Source organism: Microcaecilia unicolor, chromosome 7 (assembly GCF_901765095.1).
Source record: "Microcaecilia unicolor chromosome 7, aMicUni1.1, whole genome shotgun sequence".
Taxonomy (NCBI): domain Eukaryota; kingdom Metazoa; phylum Chordata; class Amphibia; order Gymnophiona; family Siphonopidae; genus Microcaecilia; species Microcaecilia unicolor.
Window position 1 is genome coordinate 244,194,027 of NC_044037.1, and position 24,108 is coordinate 244,218,134.

The window sequence follows — 24,108 nt, forward strand, 5'->3', positions numbered from 1 at the left end:
TGTTTGAGTGCTTGGATGGGTTGGTGTTTTGGGATTAGTCCTCTTCTTGTACCATATCGTTTCTTGTAAGCACTGTTACTTGCTTTGTATTTTGTGGGTTTTCAATAAATAATTAATTTAAAAAAAAGTTTGGACAAGTTCCTGGAGGAAAAGTCCATAATCTGCTACTGAGACAGACATGGGGAAGCCACTGCTTGCCCAGGGATTGGTAGCATGGAAAATTACTACTAATTGGGTTTCTGTCAGATATTAGCCACTGGATTAGCCACTGTTGGAAACAGGATACTGTTCCTATCATCTCTTTCCAGGTACAAACATGCCTGCTTCACCAGCAGGCATGCATGTCATTCAACAGGGAGACTGCTAGGACAATATCACTCAGTTTATTTATATGGCTTTACGCTTTTTTGTACAACACAAAGATCACACAAAAACACTTTCCAAACCTATGCCTTCTTTAGAATCCCCTTCAAAAATGCCACAAATCCGTGGTTTCCCAAACCTGTCCCGCCAGCCAGTTGGATTTTCAGGATATCCATAATGAGTATGTAGCACCTCCTTAGCCCTCCCCACAATTTTTATACTCCTTCCTGCTGGCCAACAATTACTGTTGTTTCACCGCCATCAGGAAAGCTGAGACCAGAGTGTGTCAGTGCTCTTGTCAGTTGCGCTGCTGACATCACTCAGAACCTGGATTATCCACACTTAATTACATGGATATCAGCAAAATTAAAGGCAGACATTCAGGCCTCTGAGTAATATATGCAGAGAGACCAGCAGGACCACTGGCATGCTCCTGCCTCAGTTTTCCTCTTGATGGTGGCAGTGGTATTGGCATCAGCGAGTGGGCTTCACTTTTTGGCTGATGGGGGATGGTATCTTAGAGAGTCAGTCCGATTGTTTATAAACAGTACATTGCAGCTTCATTGGTGAGGGCAGGGAAATAATTACAAGGAGGCTAGGGCTTGGCAGAAAGATTAGCTTCTCCACAGGTCCCAGACTCTGGGACCCAGCAAATAAATGTTGTAACTCTCTTTTTATACCCTGCTCTCCTCACTGTCATACTCCTCCTGGCATGAATGCTTACTCCTAGAACTTCACTGGGGTTGAGGGTGAGGGGAAGACACTTGCTTCATCAAATCAGGGAGGAATGGCCTAATGGTTAATGTAGCAGATTGGAGACTTGGGGAACTGGGTTTGATTCCCGCTGCTGCCTGATGGCCAGTAGTGGGTTGAGATCCTGGGGAACCAGGGTCAATTCCCTCTGCAGCTCCGTGTAACCCTAGGGAAGTCACTTAACCTTCTGTTGCCCCAGGTACAACATGTACAAAATGACAATCATGGATACAAATGAACAGAATACTGAAAAATGAGCAAACTCAGGAACTCCAGAAAAGCAGAATCAACCTACTTTGTACAATATGTTTCCTTCATCCATTAACTTCTGTAGTAGAATAATCAAGATATCTGGTTTAGACGTAGCCATTGCCCACGCCGCATTTCCTGTGAATGGAGAACATTATTTTATCAAACAACTATTTGATTACCGTAGATGAAATAGATGAATCTTTAGGGTAGTTAAGGCTGTTTTATGTCAGAAACCGACTGATCAGAAAGGAGCCTTACAAACCACATGTAAAAATAGGACAGCAGTCTCCTTTATGTAGTTGCAAAAACCTCAGAAAGGCAGTATATCAAGTCCCATTTCCCTTCTTCTTCATGGATTGAGAAAGGGTCCTAAGACTGCTTTGTCACAAAATATAAATTTTTCTTGCTGTCTCTCTAAGACCCAGTTTATTTAGAGAGATTTTCTTCAACTGCACCCCAGAGCTTTGGCTCTTAGGATGACTTACTTTCTGAAACATCTTTGAAACTGCCTTGTCAAGAAGGATGGAGGAGATTATCAGAATAATATTCAGCTGGCGGTGGTCAGCCCTGGTTATTCAATGCCGGGTCATGACCAGGCACAGGCATTGAATACCTGGCTCTAACTGGACATGTGTTGGTGTGGGGAACTACAGGGGTCTCAGCTGATATTTAGTTGGGTCACCAGGTTCCCCCAGATCTGATCCCCTCCCACTCCCCACCCCCAGCAATATAGGTTCCAATGTCTGGAACTCCCTCCCCACACATCCTGATCCCCCCCTTCACAGACTCATAGGACCCCCCCAGTTCCATGGTGATCCAGTGGTTAAGCAGGGCAGGAGCAAACCCTACTCGCTCTTGCCCTTGGCTGCTCTTCCTTAGAAATAGCAACCATGAACTTTAGTGGTAGTCTGGAGGGAGGTGTCGGAAGGGGAGAATCTTACAGGCTGGAAGATATGTGGGTGCTGGCCTGCACCTGCATAGCTAAGTAAGCACAGTGCCAGAGCCGGTGGTGGGAGGCAGGGATAGTGCTGGGCAGACTTATACGGTCTGTGCCAGAGCTGGTGGTGGGAGGCGGGACTGGTAGTTGGGAGGCGAGGATAGTGCTGGGCAGACTTATACAGTCTGTGCCAGAGCTGGTGGTGTGAGGCGGGGTTGGTGGCTGGGAGGCGGGGATAGAGCTGGCCAGACTTATACGGTCTGTGCCCTGAAGAGGACAATACAAATAAAAAAGTAGCACATATGAATTTATCTTCTTGGGCAGACTGGATGGACCGTGCAGGTCTTTTTTGCCGTCATCTACTATGTTACTATGACTGCCTTTTTGCAAGGTCCTATCTGCCTGCTTTGCTATGTGGTCCCGGCACTGAATATTGTGAACACCTGTATAACTCCTGGCTCCTCCTTGATTCCATCCCAGAATGCCCTGCTTCTGCTTGGATTCAAAATGGCCAGTTAGCACCGATATTCAGCATCATTGAACCCTGGAGGCCAGCTCAGTTAGCATGATTTAAGCGGGCAGGAGCCTCTCCTGCCCACTTAAATCACTTTGAATATCAGGCCCTAAATCTTTTTTGAACCTTCTCTACTGAAGTCATTTATACAGAGATATATATATTGAGTCTACTCTGAGTCTGGCTGACGGGAACATTTTCAATGTACAGGCTGTATTGAAGGATGATCCCTCTGTTTTTGCTACTTGTTTTCTTTAACTTTGCCTCTCTTCCCAAACTGGGGACTTATTTTGCTTTAGTGAATATATGTATTTTGGTTTCTTTAACTTGATTAAATATAAGGCACTTTTCCTTTGTATTTGTTATTGAAATATTTCCTTATTTTTGTATAATTCTGAAAATGTCAATAAATACATGTAAATGTAAAAATAAAAATAAAAAAGGAGAACGTTATTTCATCAAGTTCCAGCCTTGCGGTTGGATAGTGCCAAATGCCCATTGCGTGATTTGTGGAGATGCAAAATTTCTTTATTCCCCTGTGAGTTTACAAAGGGTCTTAAGAGTGTCCAGGGGTTTGTATGCATCGTAAAATGTTTGACGTAAAGAAAACTTGCATTAGTTCAGGCATTATACCCGGCCAGTGAATTCCCACTGCTTGCTTTGTGAAGAGGTTAATACTGCTCTAGCGGGCAAGTTTGATATTTGATGATCTCAAGGTAGTAAAAATGGAGTGATGAGGGGGTAGCCAGAGCCAGAGATATGCTAGAATGCATAGTGAGAAGCATAACCAGTAAGAGGAAAAAAGCTATGCCTTTATATGAGTAGACAGCGAGGCATCTCCTAACAATGATAGTCCTACAGGTAGTTCACAAAAAGGGAAACAAAACTGAGCAGGGACTGTACCAAATACCAAATATCTACGGAAGGAAGAGAACATTTAACCATGCAGTTCCTATGAATGTTGTTTTGGTTTCAGCAATAACTGAGGCTCTTTTTCCTTCCGTTTATGGATAAAAACAGTAAAAGATGAAGAATAATTAAAAACTGTTCACAAGGATTCCCTGAATAGACTAGTGTGTTGTGATTGATCACTATTTATTGATTTTGAGTAAAATAAAATATGTGTGGCACAACTCTGAATTAAAGTAGATGAATGATTCAAAGGTTTAACAAGGAAACTAGGCTAAAACATGCTTTATGAGGCCTATAACAACAACTATATTGAAATCTATTAAGCATAATGCATGCTTTTGCTTTCATTGAATATACTGCAACATCCAATATAATGATTAAATGCTGACTATAAGGTAAGATCATTCAGACAAGCTGTTTGATTTCCTTATTCAGATACAACAAACCTTTGGCTTTAAAGGCAATCACTGAAATTTACTGTACCTAATTTGGCTCCTTTTCTTAGAAGCGTCACCACAACTGACGTATTCCGACATCCAATTGCTCTGTCCAAAGGACGCATACCACTGTAGTCGACATGCTCAACCATTGCTCCTTTCTCTACTAAATACTGCACCTACATAAAAATAATAAGAAAAGTGTTTAATACTGAAGGGTTGCTACTTACTTTTTATGTTGTGACCATGTACTCCATTTTAATTTTGGGGGTGGGAATTCAAACTGTAGGACATCCTGAACAACTTTTTGTGAACCTATGTAATTCCATAACCTAACCATCATGAATTCTCTATAGCAAAGCACTCTGGCCTTGTGACACTGCAGAACTGCCAAGCTGCTTGTGTATGAAGAACTAAGATATTGTTCACAGATGATGCGTATTAGCATTTGAGGCCACACATGGCCCCTCTTCAGATGAAATCCATTCAAGAAGGCACACATTTGGCTTTTGACAGCTTATGTAATTCACAATGCCCAGATAATACTGTACTTAGTGCAATAAAAGGTATTTCAGTCTGCAAGCATCTAGTTTCCTTTGGGATCTGTAAGGCAACTAAAACTCTGCACTGTAAAATGGATGTGGAATTAGTCCAGAAATGAAATTGTAGTACAAGTACTTACATAATGGACATATTTCCTTAGGGGATAACTGCCTTTCAGAATGATCCCAAACATAGATCCCCTTCAGAGGAGTGCCAAATCCTGCCTGTTCATCTCTGTGTACCAGGCCAGACTATTGCCATTGTGCCTTCCCGAACACTGTTGAGATGTATGCAATATCCAACAAAATATAAGTGTAACAATCTCTTCTAAAAACATTAAAGCCAAATTTTTATCAGGATATTCAAGGTTGTTACTACTGCACAGCCAATAAGAAGAAAATACTACAACATTTTGTGTTTTTTTTTTTTGGAGGGGGGGGGGGGGGGGGGGGAGTAATTTTACAAAAGTGTGCAGAGACAAGAGGTTCCCAAAACAGAACCCTGAGGTACACTGACAGTGGGATTGCGATGGAGGATCCACCAGAGCATAGACTAAAAGTGTGCGGGAACGAAGAAGAAAACCAAGTTTCAGCTTGTCATCTGTGCTGTGTGTGAGGGTCAGGATACCGGAACAGTCTCTGACTAGTTAGATCAGAGCTCACTGGTGTTAGCTGACCAAATGAGACATCTTCTGTCATGCAAGTTAGATGTGCGATGCCTTCAGTGACGACTGCTGGTTTATCAGTGCTGACTCAAGATGGTAGTAGCATTGTGTCTTTTTCAGAGATAGTCTCAGGGCTCAAAAGGCTTGGATATTTGTTTCTCTGCATGCACACAACATGAAATAAAGAATAATTTTTATGCTGGGAGGAATAAGTGTTATGGTGATCCTTCTTTTTTTTTTTTTAATTTTCATTGGTGGCAGAATAGTGTCTCAGATAGTAAAGGCCCTTTTACTAAGGTGTGCTAGCGTTTTTATTGCGCACTAAACACTAGGACACCCATATTACTACTATATTCCTATGGATGTCTCTAGCATTTAGCGCATGCTAAAAATGCTAGCGCGCCTATAGCGTGGCTTAGTAAACAGGGCCCCAAGTGCTGTGAACTACCAAGATCTCTAGTTCAATTCTCAAGTCTGAATTTCTGCTCCTCAATCTGGCCAGGGCAGAGGTTGCTTGAAGACAGTGTTCACAGCTTCCTGGAAGGGGGAGGGGAGTTGTGGTCATTGCATGGCGGTGATACTTAGATGGTCAGAGTTAGGGTACCTTGTTGTAAGGTTGCAAACAAAGCCAGATTATATGTTCCCTGACACAACTGAGTATGCAGGGGGAAAAAATTCCTGGTGTAGTACAAATGAAAACTCATGCCACCAGGTCCCTCTCAGCTAGAAAGAAAAGAAGGTGACAAAAGCTAAGCCAAAATTTTTATCATTCATTTAGAATTAAAACAGGAACTTGCTTTAGTGTGCCTTGAAAGAAATCTCGGTGAACCTGGAAGACATACTGAGCCAAACTAACAAATTAAAGAGTAATCACCTGGACCAGATAGCATGCATCCTAGGGTACTGAAAGGAGTCAAAAATGAAATTGCTGATCTGCTATTCGTGATCTGTAACCTGTCGTTAAAATTGTCCATAGTACCTGGAGATTACCCTCCTCTTTTCTATCTACACTTCTTCCCTTGGTTCATTAATCTCATCCCATGGCTTTTCCTACCATCTCTATGCTGATGACTCCCAAATCTACCTTTCTACCCCTGATATCTCACCTTGCATCCAAACCAAAGTTTCAGCGTGCTTGTCTGACATTGCTGTCTGGATGTCTCAACGCCACCTGAAATTAAATATGACCAAAACCGAGCTTCTCATTTTCCCCCCCAAACCCACCTCCCCGCTCCCCCCATTTTCTATTTCTGTTGATGGCTCTCTCATTCTCCCTGTCTCCTCAGCACGAAACCTTGGGGTCATCTTTGACTCTTCTCTCTCCTTCTCTGCTCATATCCAGCAGATTGCCAAGACCTGTCGTTTCTTTCTTTACAACATCCGTAAAATCCGCCCCTTTCTTTCCGAGCACTCTACCAAAACCCTCATCCACACCCTTGTCACCTCTCGTTTAGACTACTGCAATCTGCTTTTTGCTGGCCTCCCACTTAGTCACCTCTCCCCTCTCCAGTCGGTTCAAAACTCTGCTGCCCGTCTCATCTTCCGCCAGGGTCGCTTTACTCATACTATCCCTCTCCTCAAGACCCTTCACTGGCTCCCTATCCGTTTTCGCATCCTGTTCAAACTTCTTCTACTAACCTATAAATATACTCACTCTGCTGCTCCCCAGTATCTCTCCACACTCGTCCTTCCCTACACCCCTTCCCGTGCACTCCACTCCATGGATAAATCCTTCTTATCTGTTCCCTTCTCCACTACTGCCAACTCCAGACTTCGCGCCTTCTGTCTCGCTGCACCCTACGCCTGGAATAAACTTCCTGAGCCCCTACGTCTTGCCCCATCCTTGGCCACCTTTAAATCTAGACTGAAAGCCCACCTCTTTAACATTGCTTTTGACTCATAACCACTTGTAACCACTTGCCTCCACCTACCCTCCTCTCTTCCTTCCCGTTCACATTAATTGATTTGATTACTTTATTTATTTTTTGTCTATTAGATTGTAAGCTCTTTGAGCAGGGACTGTCTTTCTTCTATGTTTGTGCAGCGCTGCGTATGCCTTGTAGCTCTATAGAAATGCTAAATAGTAGTAGTAGTAGATTGGCCAATGTAATGCCGATTTTTAAAAAAGATTCCAGGGGTGATCTAGGAAATTACTGACTGGTAAGCCTGATGTCAGTGCCGGGAAAAATAGTAGAAATTATTATAAAGAATAATATTATGGAACACATAGATAAACATGGTTTAATGGACATAGTCTTACCTCACCAATTTGCTTCATTTCTTTGAAGGCATGAAGAAACATGTCAAAAAAAAGTGAGCCGGTTGATGTAGTGTATCTAGATTTTTTTCAGAAAGCTTTTTTTTTTACGTCTTAGTATTTTTATTGATTTAAGAACAGAATAACATATTAGAAAGCATTATAATATCAAACAAATGCCAAAAAGCGTGAGGAAGGGAAAAGAGAGAAAAAGAAGCTTTTGACAAAGTCCCTCATGAGAGATTCCTGAGAAAATTAGAGTTATGGGATAGGAAGCAATGTTCTGTTGTGAATTAGGAATTGGTTATTGGACAGAAAACAGAGGGTAGGGATAAATGGCCATTTTTCTCAATGGAGGAGGGTGAACAGTAGAGTGCCACAGAGATGTACTGGCACTGGTGCTATTCAACATATTTATAAATGATCTAGAAATCGGAATGACAAGTGACGTGATTAAATTTGCAGATGACACTAAACTATTCAAAGTTGTTAACACATATGCAGACTGTGAAAAATTGCAGTGAGACCTTAGGAAATTGGAAGACTGGACATCCAAATGGCAGATGAAATTTAATGTGGACAAATGCAAAGTGATGCACATTGGGAAGAATAATCTGCATCATAGTTACCTGATGCTAGGGTCCTCCTTAGGAGTCATCAGTCAAGAAAAAGATCTAGGTGTCATTGTGGACAATACACTGCAATCTTCTGCCCAGTGTACGGCAGCATCCAAAAAAGCAAACAGGATGCTGGGAAGTATTAGGAAAGAGATGGTAAATAAGACCAAGAAAACCATAATGCCTCTGTATTGCTCCATGGTGCGACCTCACCTCGAGTACTATGTTTACGACCAAAATGATAAAGGAGATGGGACTCCTCTCGTATGAGGAAAGGCTAAAGAGGTTAGGGCTCTTCAGCCAGGAAAAGAGACAGATGAGGGGAGATATGATTGAGGTCTACAAAATACTGAGTGGTAACGAGTAGAAGTGAAAAGACTTTTTAATCTTTCAAAAAGTACAAAGACTACAGGACACTCAATGAAGTTACGTGGAAATAATTTTAAAACAAACAGGAGGAAATATTTTTTCACTCAACGAATAGTTACACTCTGGAACTCATTGCCAGAGGATGTGGTAACAGCGCTTAGCATATCTGGGTTTAAAATAGGTTTGGACAAGTTCCTGAAAGAAAAGTCCATAGTCTACTACCGAGATAGACGTGGGGAAGCCACTTCTTGCCCGGGATTGACAGCATGGACTGTTGTTACTATTTGGGTTTCTGCCTGGTACTTGTGACCTAGATTGGCCACTGTTAGAAACAGGATACTGGGCTAGATGGACCATTGATCTGATCCAATATGGCTATTCTTATGTTCTTATGGTTACAATGCTGTCTATCGAGAGTCAGGCTTGTCATGAACTGAATAGTTCTGACTTCAGGGGGAAGTACAGCATGCCATACAACACAGTCTGCTTCTGACAACTTAAGCAATCTTTCTCCTGTTCTCTGGTCTTCTCTTGCCTTAGAAAGAAAAAGCAAAGAAGGTACATACCCAGAAATGAGCTACTCTTAAATATTATTTTAAATCACTACACGTAGAGCAAATTACAACAGAATAAGAATAATACATCACGGCATTAGGAAATCATTCCTTTCTGTTTTTTTGCCTCAGACATTAACAGGTCTGTCTCCTGCCTCTTGCTCTGTTATGGATTTCTATGTGTCTTGCGAGCCACACTTCAAAAAGTTACCACATGAAAGATTTATTACAGTTTGAGAAAACACAGACACCTCTAATCTCCTGCATACAAAGGCTTCAAAAATATCCTTATCTGATGTAGGCTTCCAGTATGTGCCTTTCATGTTATAAACCTTGTTCACTTACATTCCAGAAATAGCTTGTTGCATAGGAAACATATGGACCAGTTTTAAATATATTAACCGCAAAATTATTTTTATATTTGTCAAAACCATAGCTGCTGTGGAAGAGGCACATCTAAGTCATGTGCTGTGATATTTGCATTATATTTAGCAGCGGTCTTAAGATAGAAAACGGGAAATCCCCTTCATTCAATAAAAAGTTCATTTTAGCCATTTTTTTTTTTTTTTTAGTGGAGAGCATGAGTTACGAAAATAACACACCCACAGTAAAAATATTACTACTGGTGCAGGTTAATATAAAATTAAAAGGCAAATGCACGATTAATGTCATTAACTTACAAATTTGTGAACAGTGTGAGGTATCAGATCCTGCACATCCTCCTTGCTTGGATATAAACTGATAGGGGGAGGTGGTGGTGGGGATGGGGATAGGGTAAGGAAAGAGGATTTGGAAGTAGAATAGGAAGAATTGAAGGACAGGGGAGACCAGAAGGCAAGAAGATCCAGGCAGTGTTTGGTGGGACAAGAGGAGGAAAGGAAGAAAGGCCCTGGAATTCTGGATGGGATTCAGAGGGGGATATGTAGTGGTTCTGGGATCTTGGGTAAGATCCAGAGAGAGGAGTGAGAGGTGTCTTGATGTTCCTCACAATCCTCTTCCCTTCTCCTCAGTCCCTCCTCCTCTACTTCTCTTTAGTCCTCTCTCTTCTCATTCCAGGTGACTCTTCTCTCATCACAAGTACCAATATACACATACTCTCCCTGATACCTCAAATTCCTCTTTCATACAACCCCTTTGCTCTTTAGCTTATTGAGCTTCCTTTCCCATGTAAAACCAGTGGGGCCAGCAGGAAGAGGACAAAGGCAGCACCTTAAGTCATGTCCTTTTCTATTCAAGGTGAAGCTACTCTCCTCCTCCTATCAGATGTAGTGGGAAAGAGGTAGGTCAGATTTTAAAGCTCCTCTTGTGGCAAAGATTCACCAGACACTAGGAGCCATCATTATATGAATATACAGTAAAACATACTTGTATTTAGAACAAAAAGCCTTGTTTCTACCAACCCCCCTTCAAATTTATTTCAGGTATCACAGCTCAAAAACGAATTTAGGCACTAAAGATTGGAAAATAATATTACTTACAATATCTGCATCTCCGTAAAAGGCAGCTAGATCCAAGGGAGTTCTTCCATTCTTGTCTGTTTGATCTATTGTTGCTCCTCTTTCAACTAAGCACTGCACCACTGACCTATGGCCCTTCAAACAGGCCCAACTTAACGAAGACAGTCCTTCTTTGTCTAATGACTCTATGGCTGCTCCTTCAACAGAAGAAATAAATGTATGAATATAATGAACACTGCTGGTCTAACAAACTGAGAAGTCCTGAATTACAGTACATCAATCACCACAATTCTAGTTTTAAATGATCAAGTAATTACACAACAGTAAAAATAAAAAATTATTTAAAATATCAAAGTCATAAATGTTCTGTAAATAGACCAACTATCAAATATTAGAAAATGAATTTTTCAAACATTTTCAATATCCATAGAATTAAAAAAATGGAAAAAGCTCTTCAATAGACCAGACCAGGGTAATTCACACCAAATCTAATCAATTGTACTATCCACGCTGGATTTGTTCACACCAGAGTCTGTAATCACCTCTCTGGAACTACAGTATGTAAGCCACATTGAGCCTAAAAATAGGCTGGAAAATGTGGGATACAAACATAACTAACAAACAAACAAACAAATAAATAAAAGGACTTGGGTTTGATTACTGGCCCTCAAATCCTTGGGTTGGCTGGGGATGCTGCAGAGGCAAAGGACACAGATTTGGGGTGGGAAAGATGAGTTGGTCATTGTGCAACTACAACATCCAATTGCCAAATTTTGGGATGACTGCAAGGTTCGAGAAGGAGACCTGGGATACAGCTGCTAGCTGAGGGCTGCCACTGCACTACCTAGACTAAAGTTGGGAAGGATACAAAATAGGGGGAAAATCCACAGATGGTTGTGAATGACGGCTCATGGTGCTAGATCCCAGTCTTAGCACTGACTGAGCTAAAAGTATGAAGCGGAAGAAAAAACTGCCCCCCCCCCACCTGTACAAAAGAAAGTCTCTACCTGTGGTTCAGTAGGCATATTTATTTCATCTCTATAATTACGTCAAAGTGCCCACTGTTGTGACTGTGTGTGTGTGTGGGGGGGGGGGGGGGGGGGGGGGGGAGAAAGCCAACCATTCAATAAGCATTTCCGTTCAAACTTGAGTCTGCTTATGGGATATAGATCATTAGTGTAATTTCACTTCCCTGGAAATTCACCATGAAGTAGATGATCTTTGGAGGTTTGCGCTAAAGGTGAGAAGATTGCTCTTTGAGAAAACTTATTCGCAAAACCACCAACCAGGTCAACATTGTTATATATATAATGACTTTTTAAGGGGGAAGATAGAGCAAACTTATGAACAATGAGTGGTGCCAGAAAGAACATTTTGCATCCATGGATTTGACTATTCAGATAAGTTGCAGTTGTTTTCTATTTCTGGAAGTGTATCTTTTTGAGGGGACTGTAAAGGATTTTTATTTGCAGCCACAAAAAAAATATATGGTGTATATGGATGGGGTGATTGTTTTGAGCCTCTTTAAATTTCAATCTAAATGTAATAGGGCCCCGAAAGGGAGTACATTGATTTTTCAAAGACTTCTTAAAGGAATTAGAAAGGAATTTAGAAAGTAAAAGGAATGGGATTGTTAAGACACACTATCCACAAGCTTTTCAATAATTATTTGTCACTCTGAAAGATTTCAGCCTTTCAAACTGACCCTCTTCCATATTGCTTAAACTGGAAGACAAATCCCACCATCTTTATATAGTGCAATATTTTATGGTAAGCATGTGATAAACTGTAATGCTCCTTCTATCAATTATATATGTATCCCTCTGCACAAATTTAATTACAGTGTTAACTACTGAATCTAACTGCTTTATGGTGGTGATAGTGTAATGTATTGATTCACTGGTTACCAATCAAGATGCATATTAAGTAGGGCTAAATTTTGATAAGAACTTTGAATGGTGATCAATTGCATAATTAAAGATATTTATTTATTTCCTGCTGCAGCTCCTTGTGACTCTGGGAAAGTCACTTAACCCTCTCCATTGCCCAAGGTACAAAATAAAAACCTGTATATAATATGTAAACCGCTTTGATTGTAACCACAAAAAAGCAGTATATCAAATCCCATCCACTCCCCTTCCCTAAAGGAATGATTATCTTCCTGCCTCCCACTCTCAGATCCAACATCTCTCCTTTCTCTTCTGTCTCTCTCGCTCTCCTCTTCCCCAGGTCCATTCTCTTTCTTTTCTGGGGTTCATTCTCTCTCTCTCTTTCCTTCCTTCCTCCCTCCCACTGTCCAGCACCTCTCCCTCCCTCCCCTCTACCCCCAACAGCAGCGACACAAACTTGGTGGTGAGCACCAAGAAACTCTTTTTTGTGGCTCTCTACCTCGGCTGTAGCTTCCATCAGTGGCCCCTCCAGTTCTTATTGTGGGTTTGCCGCTCATTCTTCCCCTCCCCCCACCCAGGGTTGAGGATCTGCCTCCTCTCAATCCCTCTCCACTGGTCTTCTGCTGGTCCCCAAAAGTGGTAGTGTTGCACATATGCTGCTCCAAAGCTAGCCCTCTAACTGTCCCACCTCTTCTGACATCACTTCCTGGATCAGAGGGAAAGCTTCGGACTAGGCAGCATATGTGCAACGCTGCTGCTGGTGAGGATCAACAGAACACCACCTTTAAGGAAGACTGATGTGGGGGGGATGATGCTAAATTGCGGATGGGGGGAAAGACGTCAGATTGCACTGAGGAGAGGGGTTGGGAGTGGAAGAGAGCAGAAGAGATGTTTGGAGGAGGCAGGAGACCCTGCAATGTGATTAATTTTTTTTAATCACAATTAATGATTAATGCATTATTCACAGAGTTAACTGTGATTAAAATTCAGCCCTAATAAGAATAAAATCTTGGTTATGGTATTGAAAACTTTTCATAATTAAGATGCTCAATATCTTAGGGATAACTTAGTTCTTTACCAACAATTACGTTAACTAAATTCTCAAGGAAAGGGGTTATTGAGCATTCCTACTGCTAAGTTTGTACAACTTGAATGTATTTGGCAATTATGTGTTTTTCCACCATAGGACCTATTTTTTGGCATATCCTTCCAGAGTCTTCGTAATGAACCCCAACTGTTAGGTTCAGCATGAAGTTGTGAGACTCATTTTTTCTCCAAAGTACTTGACCACTGAGATTAACCATTAAGTGTAGATTATTCTGTCATGCTTTAACTCTATAAGGTTTCATGTTATTATATTTATGTTCATCCTGTGATCCACTTAGGACTGATAAGTAGAATAAAAAATGTTGATTAAAAAAGGTTTAAATTAAAAAAATAGTATCACATTGAATCAGAAGGTAAGTGAAGTTGCATTTCTTGTTCTAAGTGCTTCCTAAAGACATCAATTTATCAGTTATATACATAGGTCATATGGCTGTGCTTGGCATCAAACAGATTTCTTCCAGAGTTTTCTGGAAAGATATAAAAGTCTTTCAAAGCCCACATGCATCAATTCATAAACGGCCGCAGCTCCCCTCAGTTCCATATAACTGCATTGGCTGGAAGATTTCCTTCAAAATCCGTTGAACTTTACGAAGGGTAACGCTGTGATTTTCCCCTTGTCTGTAGCAAGAAGGTAGACGATTATATCCCTCTAAGCTGCACGGCTAACTTGAATGTACCAGGCTACAAAACCAGCAAAGTACATATACTTTCTAAATAATAATTTTTATATTTCATATTTTAATTTTTAAAAGAGAAAATTTACTGATGCACTCTCCCATTTTTAAGGCCTAAGCAAGGTTTCCTTTTTTTGTGATATGACAGAAATGTAATAACATGTTTAATTGTCATGAAGGCATACTTGCAAACTCTTCCAGGACAAATAAGATTTTAAATGGAGCACAAAGCTTCACCAGAAGACACAGCATGTGGGGTAGCATGCATGGAGTGGCAAGTACAATCCTAACAAAGGGGGGAGGAGTAGCCTGCGCAGAGTGGCAAGTTCAACCCTGGCCATCTTTCTGGGCAGACCAGATGGACTGCATAATTTACTATGTTACTTTACAGTTAGTCATTTTCCAGAGTATAATAAATCTCACTGCCACATAACAGAGATCAAAAGTGTCTTTGGACTGTGTCCTGGTTGAAAACAATGTTGGTTCATGTCCAAAATACCACAGGCCTCTATTAAATCTTGGAGCAGCGTCTGAGCTACCTGTTTTCCCAAGATGGTGAGACTAGAATTGGAGTGACAGAGACTGGATGCCACCACAGACAGTTAACACTGCTGAATAATAAAAATATATCCTTTTCATCTGAGTTTTATTTATTCCACAACAAATATCCTTGCATGAAAAAGTATGAGAACCCTTCATTCAGTAACTGGTAGCATCTCCTTGAGCAGCAGCAACTTCAACTAAACCACTCCTGAACATAAGAATAGCCATACTGGGTCAGACCAATGGTTCATCTAGCTCAGTATCCTGTTTCCAACAGTGGCCAACACAGGTTACAAGTACCAGGCAGAAACCCAAATAGCAGCAACATTTCATGCTACCAATCCCAGGGCAAGCAGTAGCTTCCACATGTCTGTCTCAATAGCAGACTATGGACTTTTCCTCCAGAAATTGTTCAAACCCTTTTTAAACCCAGATACGCCAGTCGCTGTTACATCATCATCTGGCTGCGATTTCCAGAGCTTAACTTTTCATTGAGTGAAAAAATATTTCCTCTTATTTGTTTAAAAATTATTTCCATGTAACTTCACCGAATGTCCCCTAGTCTTTGTACTTTTTGAAAGAGTAAAAAATGGATTCATTTCTAATTGCTCTACACCTCTTTTCCAAGCTGAAGAGCCTTTTCCTCATATGAGGAGTTTCACCCACTTTTCCATTTTGGACACTCTTCTTTGAACCTTTTCTAATTCCGCTATATCTTTTTTTAAAATACGGTGACCAATACTGAACACAATACTCAAGGTGAGGTTGCACCATGGAACGATACAGAGGCATTATAGTGGTCTTGATCTTATTTACCATCCCTTTCCTAATAGTTCCTAGCATCTGTTTGCTATTTTGGTCACCGCCGAAAAACTGTAATTGTTGATCAGTCTCTCGCATTGCTTTTGATGAATTCTGACCCATTTTTCCATAAACAACTGTTCAACTCTGTCATTTGAGGGTGTTCCTTGTATGAAAAGCACATTTAAGTGCCACAACATCCTAAATAAAGTTCAGGTCAGGACTTTGATTTGGCCAGTCTAACAAACGGAACCATGGAATGAATTATACACTTTTACCCCCAGATTCTATATATGGCGCCCAAAATTGGGTGTCAATATTTGGACAATCCAAATATTGTGCACCCAATTAAATTGGCTAAGGAGCCAATTAGTGCCAATAACTGGGTGCTAACCGGCACTAACTGGCATCAATTTGGAATTGGGCACACATTTTGCTATGCCCATAGCACACAACCCAATAGGGGGCATGGCCGTGGGAAATCCATGGGCAGGTCGGAGCATTCCTAAAATTTGTGCACACTGTGATAGAATACCAGGGATGTAAGCCCAACCTGGACACTTGAAATTCAGCAAGCTAAATCCTGGTGCCTAAATCGGTACTCAATGCTATTCTACAATTGAGTGCTCATCTTTGAGTGCCCATTATAACAACATTGAGCGTCATTTATAGAAGTTCCCTCTTAATGCAAAAGGAAAGGCTGGCTTAATTAATAGTAGGGTTTTAAAGATCTTATCAGTAGGGAAGGTGATGTATTGCTCTACTTTATTGTTTTCATTCACTATTTTGTATTTTTTAGTTTTTGTTTGTTGATTTGTCCATGTTGTTTTGGATTTATGTATGCAAGTTGTAACCCACTTAGACATGCAGATAATGTGGCCTAGAAATCTTTTAAAAATAAATAAAAAAACAAAAGGTATCATGGTAAGAAATTGTAATTCTCACTATTAGAATTGGATTTACAAACTCTCAGCACTATAAATTGCGGCAGTCCTTCAAATATGGTTGCAAGGGATATGCCAGAGTATCCTAATAAATGATAGCAGATAAAGTCCTGTATGGTACATCTAGTCTACCCAATAAGATGGCTAGAGTTACACCAGACACTCTGTGAAGGTTACACCTCTCTAAGCTCTGTTTGAAGTGTGAAGGTCATTTAATTTTTGCTTTAATTCCATCCTCTTTCTATATAGGGATCCTCTGTATTTATCCCACCTGTTTTTGAATTCCATTACTGGTTTTGACTCCACCACTTTCGCCATAAAAAAGTATTTCCTGATGTTACTCCTAAGTCCACCTCCCTGCAACCTCAATTCATGTCCTCCAGTTCCACTACTCCCCTGCCTCTAAAAAAGAGCTGCCTGCATATTAATACCTTTCAAACGTTAGCTTCGATTTATTTTGTAAAATTGATCAAGGCAGATTACTACTATCATGCATTTTTGAACCATGAACACAGAATAGATGTCTTCACAACAGACACTTAATATTCTTGCCAATTTTTGTATATGTATATGAAGAAATCCCCACAAGGTCTCCCAGAGGGCAGAGAAGTGAGGAAAAATAGCAAAAAGGTAAAAAAACAAAAAACAACCAACTTTGTTGGTTTAAAGAAACTTTAATAATCAAGTCCAACAAAGAATGTAGAAAAATGCAAAAGACTGTAAAGTTGAGTTCGTACTCTTTCTGGTTACATTTAGTTTCATAAAGCACTGAAAACAAATCTGTTTAACAAATGTTTGAATATGTGATGTTGTTGCTGTACTTTTTTGATTTTGTATTTCATCTTTTGTAACCGCTTAGAATCTCTAATGATAGAAGCGGGATATAAATGCCAAGAATAGAATAGAGTGGCACACAGAGCGACTCGACATGGCCATGTTTCAGCGGTATTGCCTGCGTCAGGAGTCGTACAATCCACAAAGTGATGTCACTCAGGTTCAGTGACAAACTTCTATCTCTACTGTCGTCAAATTGCAAAAAATGGTGTAGTCGAGTGGTAGTGCGCTACTGCTCGACCATACCGTTTCTTGCAATTTGGCGATAGTAGAGATAGAAGTTTGTCACTGAACCTGAGTGACATCACTTTGTGGATTGTACGACTCCTGACACAGGCAATACTGCTGAAACACGGCCATGTCAAGTCACTCTGTGTGCCACTCAACTTTACAGTCTTTTGCATTTTGCAATATCCTTTGTTGGACTTATCATTAAAGGTTCTTTTTTTTTTTTATCGTTCAACGGTTTTTATTGATGACTGAACAAATCAACAAAAATACACAATTTTCCAACAATGTTCCAACTTTAACATAGTGATCATTCCCATGTAGTGCACAAATGTCATCAGGTTTTAACTACTAAAACTCTACCCATACACCCCCCCCCCAATTCCCTGTAATTTCAACATCAATTTTATGAAGAATCCAGGATGATATAATCAAATCGGATTCAAATGCTTGCTATGCCAGTACCATAGTTCTCACACACCCCTCCCCCCCTTTTACCCCCTCTCCCTCCCCTCCCCCACCATAAGGATCATCATTAACGGTTCTTTAAGCAAATAAGGTTGGTTGGTTTTTTACCTTTTTGATATGTATATTATGTTCAAAATGCATGAAAAACCTGTTTTCATCTTGGAGGGAAACGTCATCAAAATGATTACATATTAATTCAAAACTGTCTGAAAGATTCTTACCTTCTGAAAGTAGGAATTCCACAGTGCTTAAGTGTCCCTCACAAGAAGCTACCATAAGGGGTGTCCTGCCCTGCTTATCGCTCATGTTAACATCACACCCATGCTCTAGAAGTAGCCTAACAATCTGGAAAAAAAAATCATTTTCATTTGTGATTTCATACTTACAAAAAAATTACAAGACATATCACAAAGACACTACTGTCCCTTGAAGGTAAAAAAAAACAAAAACAAAACTTGAATTCAAGTAGAAAGCATTGTTAAAGAAATAAGTTATGAAACAAGAGGTCATCTGTTAAGAAATCTTTTCTGCCCCTATGCAGATACACAGAGTTCAACTTCTCCTTGGTAGACACTCACTCACATACTGATTCTAAATCAACTTGATTATTGTAACTCTGTTTATTCTGGACTGAATGAGTCACCAAGGAGACATTTGCAAATTATACACAGTCAAGCTTCTCTGCAGTTCTAGGAATTTGATTGAGTCTCTCATCTTTATAGGAATTTGATTGAGTCTCTCATCTTTAGGAAGACCATCACTGGCTACCTCTCTCTTCTTGTTATATATTCAAAACCATATTGTTGGTCCATCAGGTGTTACCCAAGTATCCCCAGCCTACATCTCAGATCTGATTGCGTACTCTCTCTCTCTCACTCCCTTAAATCCTCAGAGTAACGCCCTTCTTATTTTCTCACCAAACAGAATTAGACTAATGCTGACTTGGCATACCACCTCCTGCTACTCCGCACCTTCAATAAGAAACTCTATGACAGAATACCTGTTCTTTGAATTCTCATACCCATGCTTCAGTAAAGGGATCATGTTTTTCCCATTGGTCTTTGGCAGGGGCGTAGGCAGGAGCAGTCAGACATCCAATTTTGGGCAGACCTGAGTCCAAAGTGGGTGGGGGCAAGGCAACCCCATCCTGCCTGGCATCTTTCCTTCCCTCCTCAGGTGATCAGGGGGGTCACTTAACTCCACTCCCTCGACCCCTCCCAGTACCTTAAATCCTTTAGGTCCAGCAACTCACTCCCCTTGCTCACGCTTGTGCCAAGCTTTCCTTCTCACGTAACTTCCTGGTTCCACGAACATCAAGTTGTATCAGAGGGAAGGCCTGGAAAGGTGTGAGCAGGGGAAATGTGTTGGTGATTGCTGCCAGTGAATAACTAAAGGATTTAAAGGTGCTGGGGGTGACACTGAAGGAGTGGAGTAAAATGACACCCCCCCAATCTCCTGGAGGAAGAGATACTGGGAGTGTTTAGCTGGCAGGGCTTGGGGATCCTGGTAAGCCAAATAGCTGCTTTGCTGCTGCTGGATGGGCCTCAGTCCAAAGTGAACTAATTGCACTGAGGTGAACTCTTACAGAGTTGGTCTTGAGACCAGAGTCAGAAAGATGTAGAAGGTATCCAGGCAGGTTCTGTGTAGGGCAAGAAAGAGGATCTAGGACCCTGCCCTCATACCAAACTTCCTCCATTTGAAAGTATAACATCTCTTAGTAGAATATTTCCTGGAAGCCAGCAAGATTTGAAGAAACCTTCTGGGAGATTCAAGGAAGCAAATTCAATGCTCTCAACATCCAGGCCTTGAGAGCCAGGGACTGGAGGTTGGGATGGAGAAGACACCCCTCATTCTGAGTGATGAGGGTTGGAAAACACTCCAATCTCTATGGTTGTTTGGAGGATAACTCCAGAAGAAATGGGAACCATAAATGCCTGGGCCAATATGGAGCGATCAGGACTGTGGTTCCCCAGTCTTGCTTGAGTTTCAGCAGGGTCTTCGCTATGAAAGGAATGAGAGCATACGCATACAGAAGACCTGTCCCCCAATGAAGGAGAAAGGCACCTGACACTAATCTATCATGTGACCTGAGCCTGGAGTAGTACTGAGGGACTTTGTGATTGTAAAGAGTGGCAAAGAGATCCTCAGAGGGAATGCCTCACTCTCAGAAAATCGCGCGGGCAACGCTCATACTGAGAGACCACTCATAAGGTTGCATTACTCTGCTCAGTCTGTCAGCCAGGCTGTTGAGTTTTCCCGCTAGGTAGGTGGCTCAGAGAACTATTTATTTACTTATTATGTATTTTCAGCACTTGATATACAGCAAGTGATCCCTGAGGCGACTATGCAGTTTACAATTTCTATTACAGGTACTTTGCACTGTCCCTAATGGGCTCACAATCTAAGTTATCTATCTAACTATAAGTTATCAATCTATCCTGTCCTGGATGGCTCAGTTCCACATCCTGATGGACTCCTGAAAGTTTTTAAGAGTGTCCCAAATTGCTGAGAGCTCCAGGAGGTTGATCAGTAAATCCATCTCCTGGGCTGACCATGGACCTTGAATGTGAAAGCCCATCTAAATGAGCCCCCCCCCCCCCCCCCGGTTGGATACATCCATTGTTAGCACATTCTGAGAGGAGGAATTTGGATGGTAGTTCCAAGATCAAATTGGACAGAATTGTCCACCAGAGGAGAGATTGATCTAGCTCTGGGTTTACCTGGATGACATCCGCTAGGTTCCCCGAGGCCTGAGACGACTGGGAAGCCAGGGTCCACTGGACAAGTCTCATATGGAGACATACCATGGGAGTGACATGCACAGTGGAGGCTATATGGCCCAACAACCTCAACATCTGCCGAGCTGTGACCTGCTGGCAGCTGTGAACCTGAGCGGCAATGGCACCAGGGAGTCAGCCCATGCCAGAGGAAGAAAGGCTCTCACCTGAACCATTCTTAGTAGGGCTCTATGAACTCCAATTGCTGAACTGATGGTAGATGGGACTTCTGGTAGTTGATAAACTCTAGTAGCTCCAGCACCTGAATAGTTCTCTGCATGGACCCATGAGCACCCTCCTTCGATGTGCTCTTCCAAAACCAATCATCCAGGTAAGGAAACACATAGACCCCCTAGTCTGTGTAGTGAAGCTGCGACTGCTGCTAAACATTTGGGGGCCAATATTCAAAGCAATTTAAGTAGGTAGGCACTAAAGCGGGCAGTCCTGCTGAATATCGCCTCTAACCGCCACAAAAAAAGAGAGGCAGGTCAGGCGTAAGTGGCCAAATTTAGCACTGCTCAAAAGCTGTTCTAACTTTGGCTGGCCTAGTTATGCAGGTCCCGGCACTGAATAATGGGCCATTGGTAAACACCCTGGGAGCTACCATGAGGCCAAATGACAGAACATGGTACTGAAAGTGATGTGTCCCCACCTGAAATTGGAGCTACTTTCTGTGGCCTGGAAGTATCAGGATATAAATACAGGCATCCTTTAAGTCCAAAAGCATAGCCAGTCTTGTTCCTCTACAAGTCCTGTGATAAGCGCTGAGGTAAGTCACTCTCGGTGGGAAATTTGGTGGTTTCTTTTGCCAAATGCAAAGTGTAACCAAGATAGACTATTTGAAGAACCCACCGGTCGGAGGTTACAAGGGGTCACCTTCCTTAGAAAAAACTTGGAAGGTTGTCCGGCATGGCCACTTTGATGGCAGCTATGCTCTCTTTGAGCCAGTTAAAAGCTCACCCTTTGCTTTGACTGGAAAGGCAGTTGGGTATTTTGCACACACAGTTGACAAGAATGAGAACGCTGGGGCTGAACAGATTGAGTGAGGCGAGAAGAAGGAATGTACCTACGCTTTAAGAGTAGTTGGGGAGTTGCTTCGACTTGCCAGAAAATCTCCTGGAGGAGGAGGAGGGCACAAGTGTCTGCCATGAGATGGTATCAATGGTGTCAGTGTGATTTTTGATAAGGTGAGCAACCTCTTCCACCTTTTCACCAAAAAGATAATCTCCTCGGCAAGTAGCACCCACCAACCTCTGCTGAACCACCAGGTCCAAGTCAGAGACACGCAGTAATGAGAATCTGTGCATTGCTATACTTTGAGCAGAGATCCAGGACCCTATGTCAAAGTGTCAAAGGCATCGCTGGCCAGAAATTTATGACAGACCTTCTGCTTTCTGGCCAGCTGGTGAAGTGACTCAACCTGCTCCGGAGGGAGAGATTTCCGCCAAGTCAGGCTCATGTAGAGTTGGTATGATTGAATATGGGAAATAAGCATCAAAGCCTGATACATCTTACACTAAAACAAATCCAGTGTCTGGGCTTCCCTGCCTAGGGGAGCCGAGGCAAAGTCCCTGAAACTCCTAGCTCCCTTGAGCTTGAATTCAACCACTAATGAGTGATGAGGCAACTGTGGCTTATCAAATCCAGGTGCACTTTGAATCTGATACATTGTGTCAATCTTTTTGGGAAAAACTGAGACAGACAGAGGGGACTCCCAATTTTTCACCTGAACGTCTCAAAAGATCCTGTGAAGAGGGACAGTCATAGCCTCTCTAGGAGGTGAGTCGTGGTCCAGAACCTTGAACATCTCAGTCCTGGGTTCGTCTTCCATTTCTAACTTTACAGGGAGGGCAGCCACCATCTCTATAACAAAAGAAGGGAAGGAGAGACTCTCAGGTGGAGACTTGTGTCTCTCCTCAGAAGAGGAGTCTGGTGGAATTCCACAGGACTCCTCCTCCAAGAAATACTGTGGATCATCATCATCAGACATCCATAAACGGTCCGAATCGGAATCAGCAAAATACTCCACATGAGAGGGCCGAGTGCACACCTACCTTGGACGAAAGGAACCATGGCCATGCTCGGAATGGCACAGTGATGTAGGTTTGCCTCTAGACTCCTGTGAAGTTTCCTCCACAGAGGTTGAGGAAGTATCTACATGGGCAGGTGTCGATGTCGATGCCGATGCCCCACATGGCACTCTTGTCGGTGACCTCACCACAAGCTGAGGGTCCTGAGGGGCAGGCAGAGGCAGAGTCATGGCTGGCACAAGCGCCCCCGATGCCGATGGACTCTGCAGCTGAAGAAGCCCCGCCAAGTGCTCTTGGAGCATGGCCCGGATCCATTCATCAAGGGCTGACCTTGGTAAAAGCTGGAAACACCGTTCTCAGATAGCCTGCAGAGTTGTTGGTGCTGTGGCAGAAACTAGGTCTCAGCTACCAAGAGACTGGTGCAAAGGCACCGACGCTTCTCGGGTACCGAAGTCTTCAATGCCCCAGAACTCCCAGCAACGTGCGTTGAGAGGGAACATTGCTTGTGCTTCTTGGCCTTCACCCAATGTTGAGCATTGATGTCCCTTGGTGCTGATGAGGACAATGTTGAATTCACAAGTCTCCTCGTTGTCAGGTCTGATACCGGACTGCTACTGGGGGCTTTGCATATCCGCTGGCATCAAGGTATGTGGAAACCCACTTGATGCATGTCTACTCCCAGTGTCAGACATGGGCCTGGTAGCCATAGAGACTGATGCTTCCAATGCAGATGCCAAGGCTGATACTGATGCCGTCAAAGATTTGAACCTGGCTCCAAAAATCTTCTCTTTTTAACCCTCTCTGGACTTCTGGGTTCTTTTCTGCATACGCAAACAAAGAACACAGTTTAGATGATTATGGTCTGGCCCACAACACTGAATACACCAGGAATGAGTGTCAGCCCCAGACATGGTCCAATTGCACCAGGTACAACGCTTAAAGTCATTGGGAACTTTCAATGACATGAAAGGGAAAATGGCCGAAGCAAAATCAAACAGCTCGTGGTGAGGAAAAGTAGGGCACAGCTCAACTGAAAAAAGTCAATGGAAGCCAACTGGTGCTCAGGCCTAACAGGGTCTTTGGTGCTGAAAAAATAAAGGAAACCTAAAAGTGGGGGGAAAGGTTCTTAGAAAATTATGAAGAGTAATATTCATATAAAAAAGTAAAATTGAAGAAAAAAAAAC

At 42.1% G+C, this 24,108-nt stretch overlaps 1 protein-coding gene across 1 annotated transcript in view; it reads right to left on the reverse strand.

Moving 5' to 3' along the window:
* TANC1 (tetratricopeptide repeat, ankyrin repeat and coiled-coil containing 1) overlaps positions 1-24,108 on the reverse strand; it is a 296,811-nt gene that overhangs the window by 20,423 nt on the left and 252,280 nt on the right. The window contains 4 exon segments of the mRNA XM_030209133.1: positions 1,412-1,503; positions 4,215-4,347; positions 10,651-10,826; positions 18,339-18,462. Of these exon segments, the coding sequence (XP_030064993.1) occupies positions 1,412-1,503; positions 4,215-4,347; positions 10,651-10,826; positions 18,339-18,462 (525 nt within the window).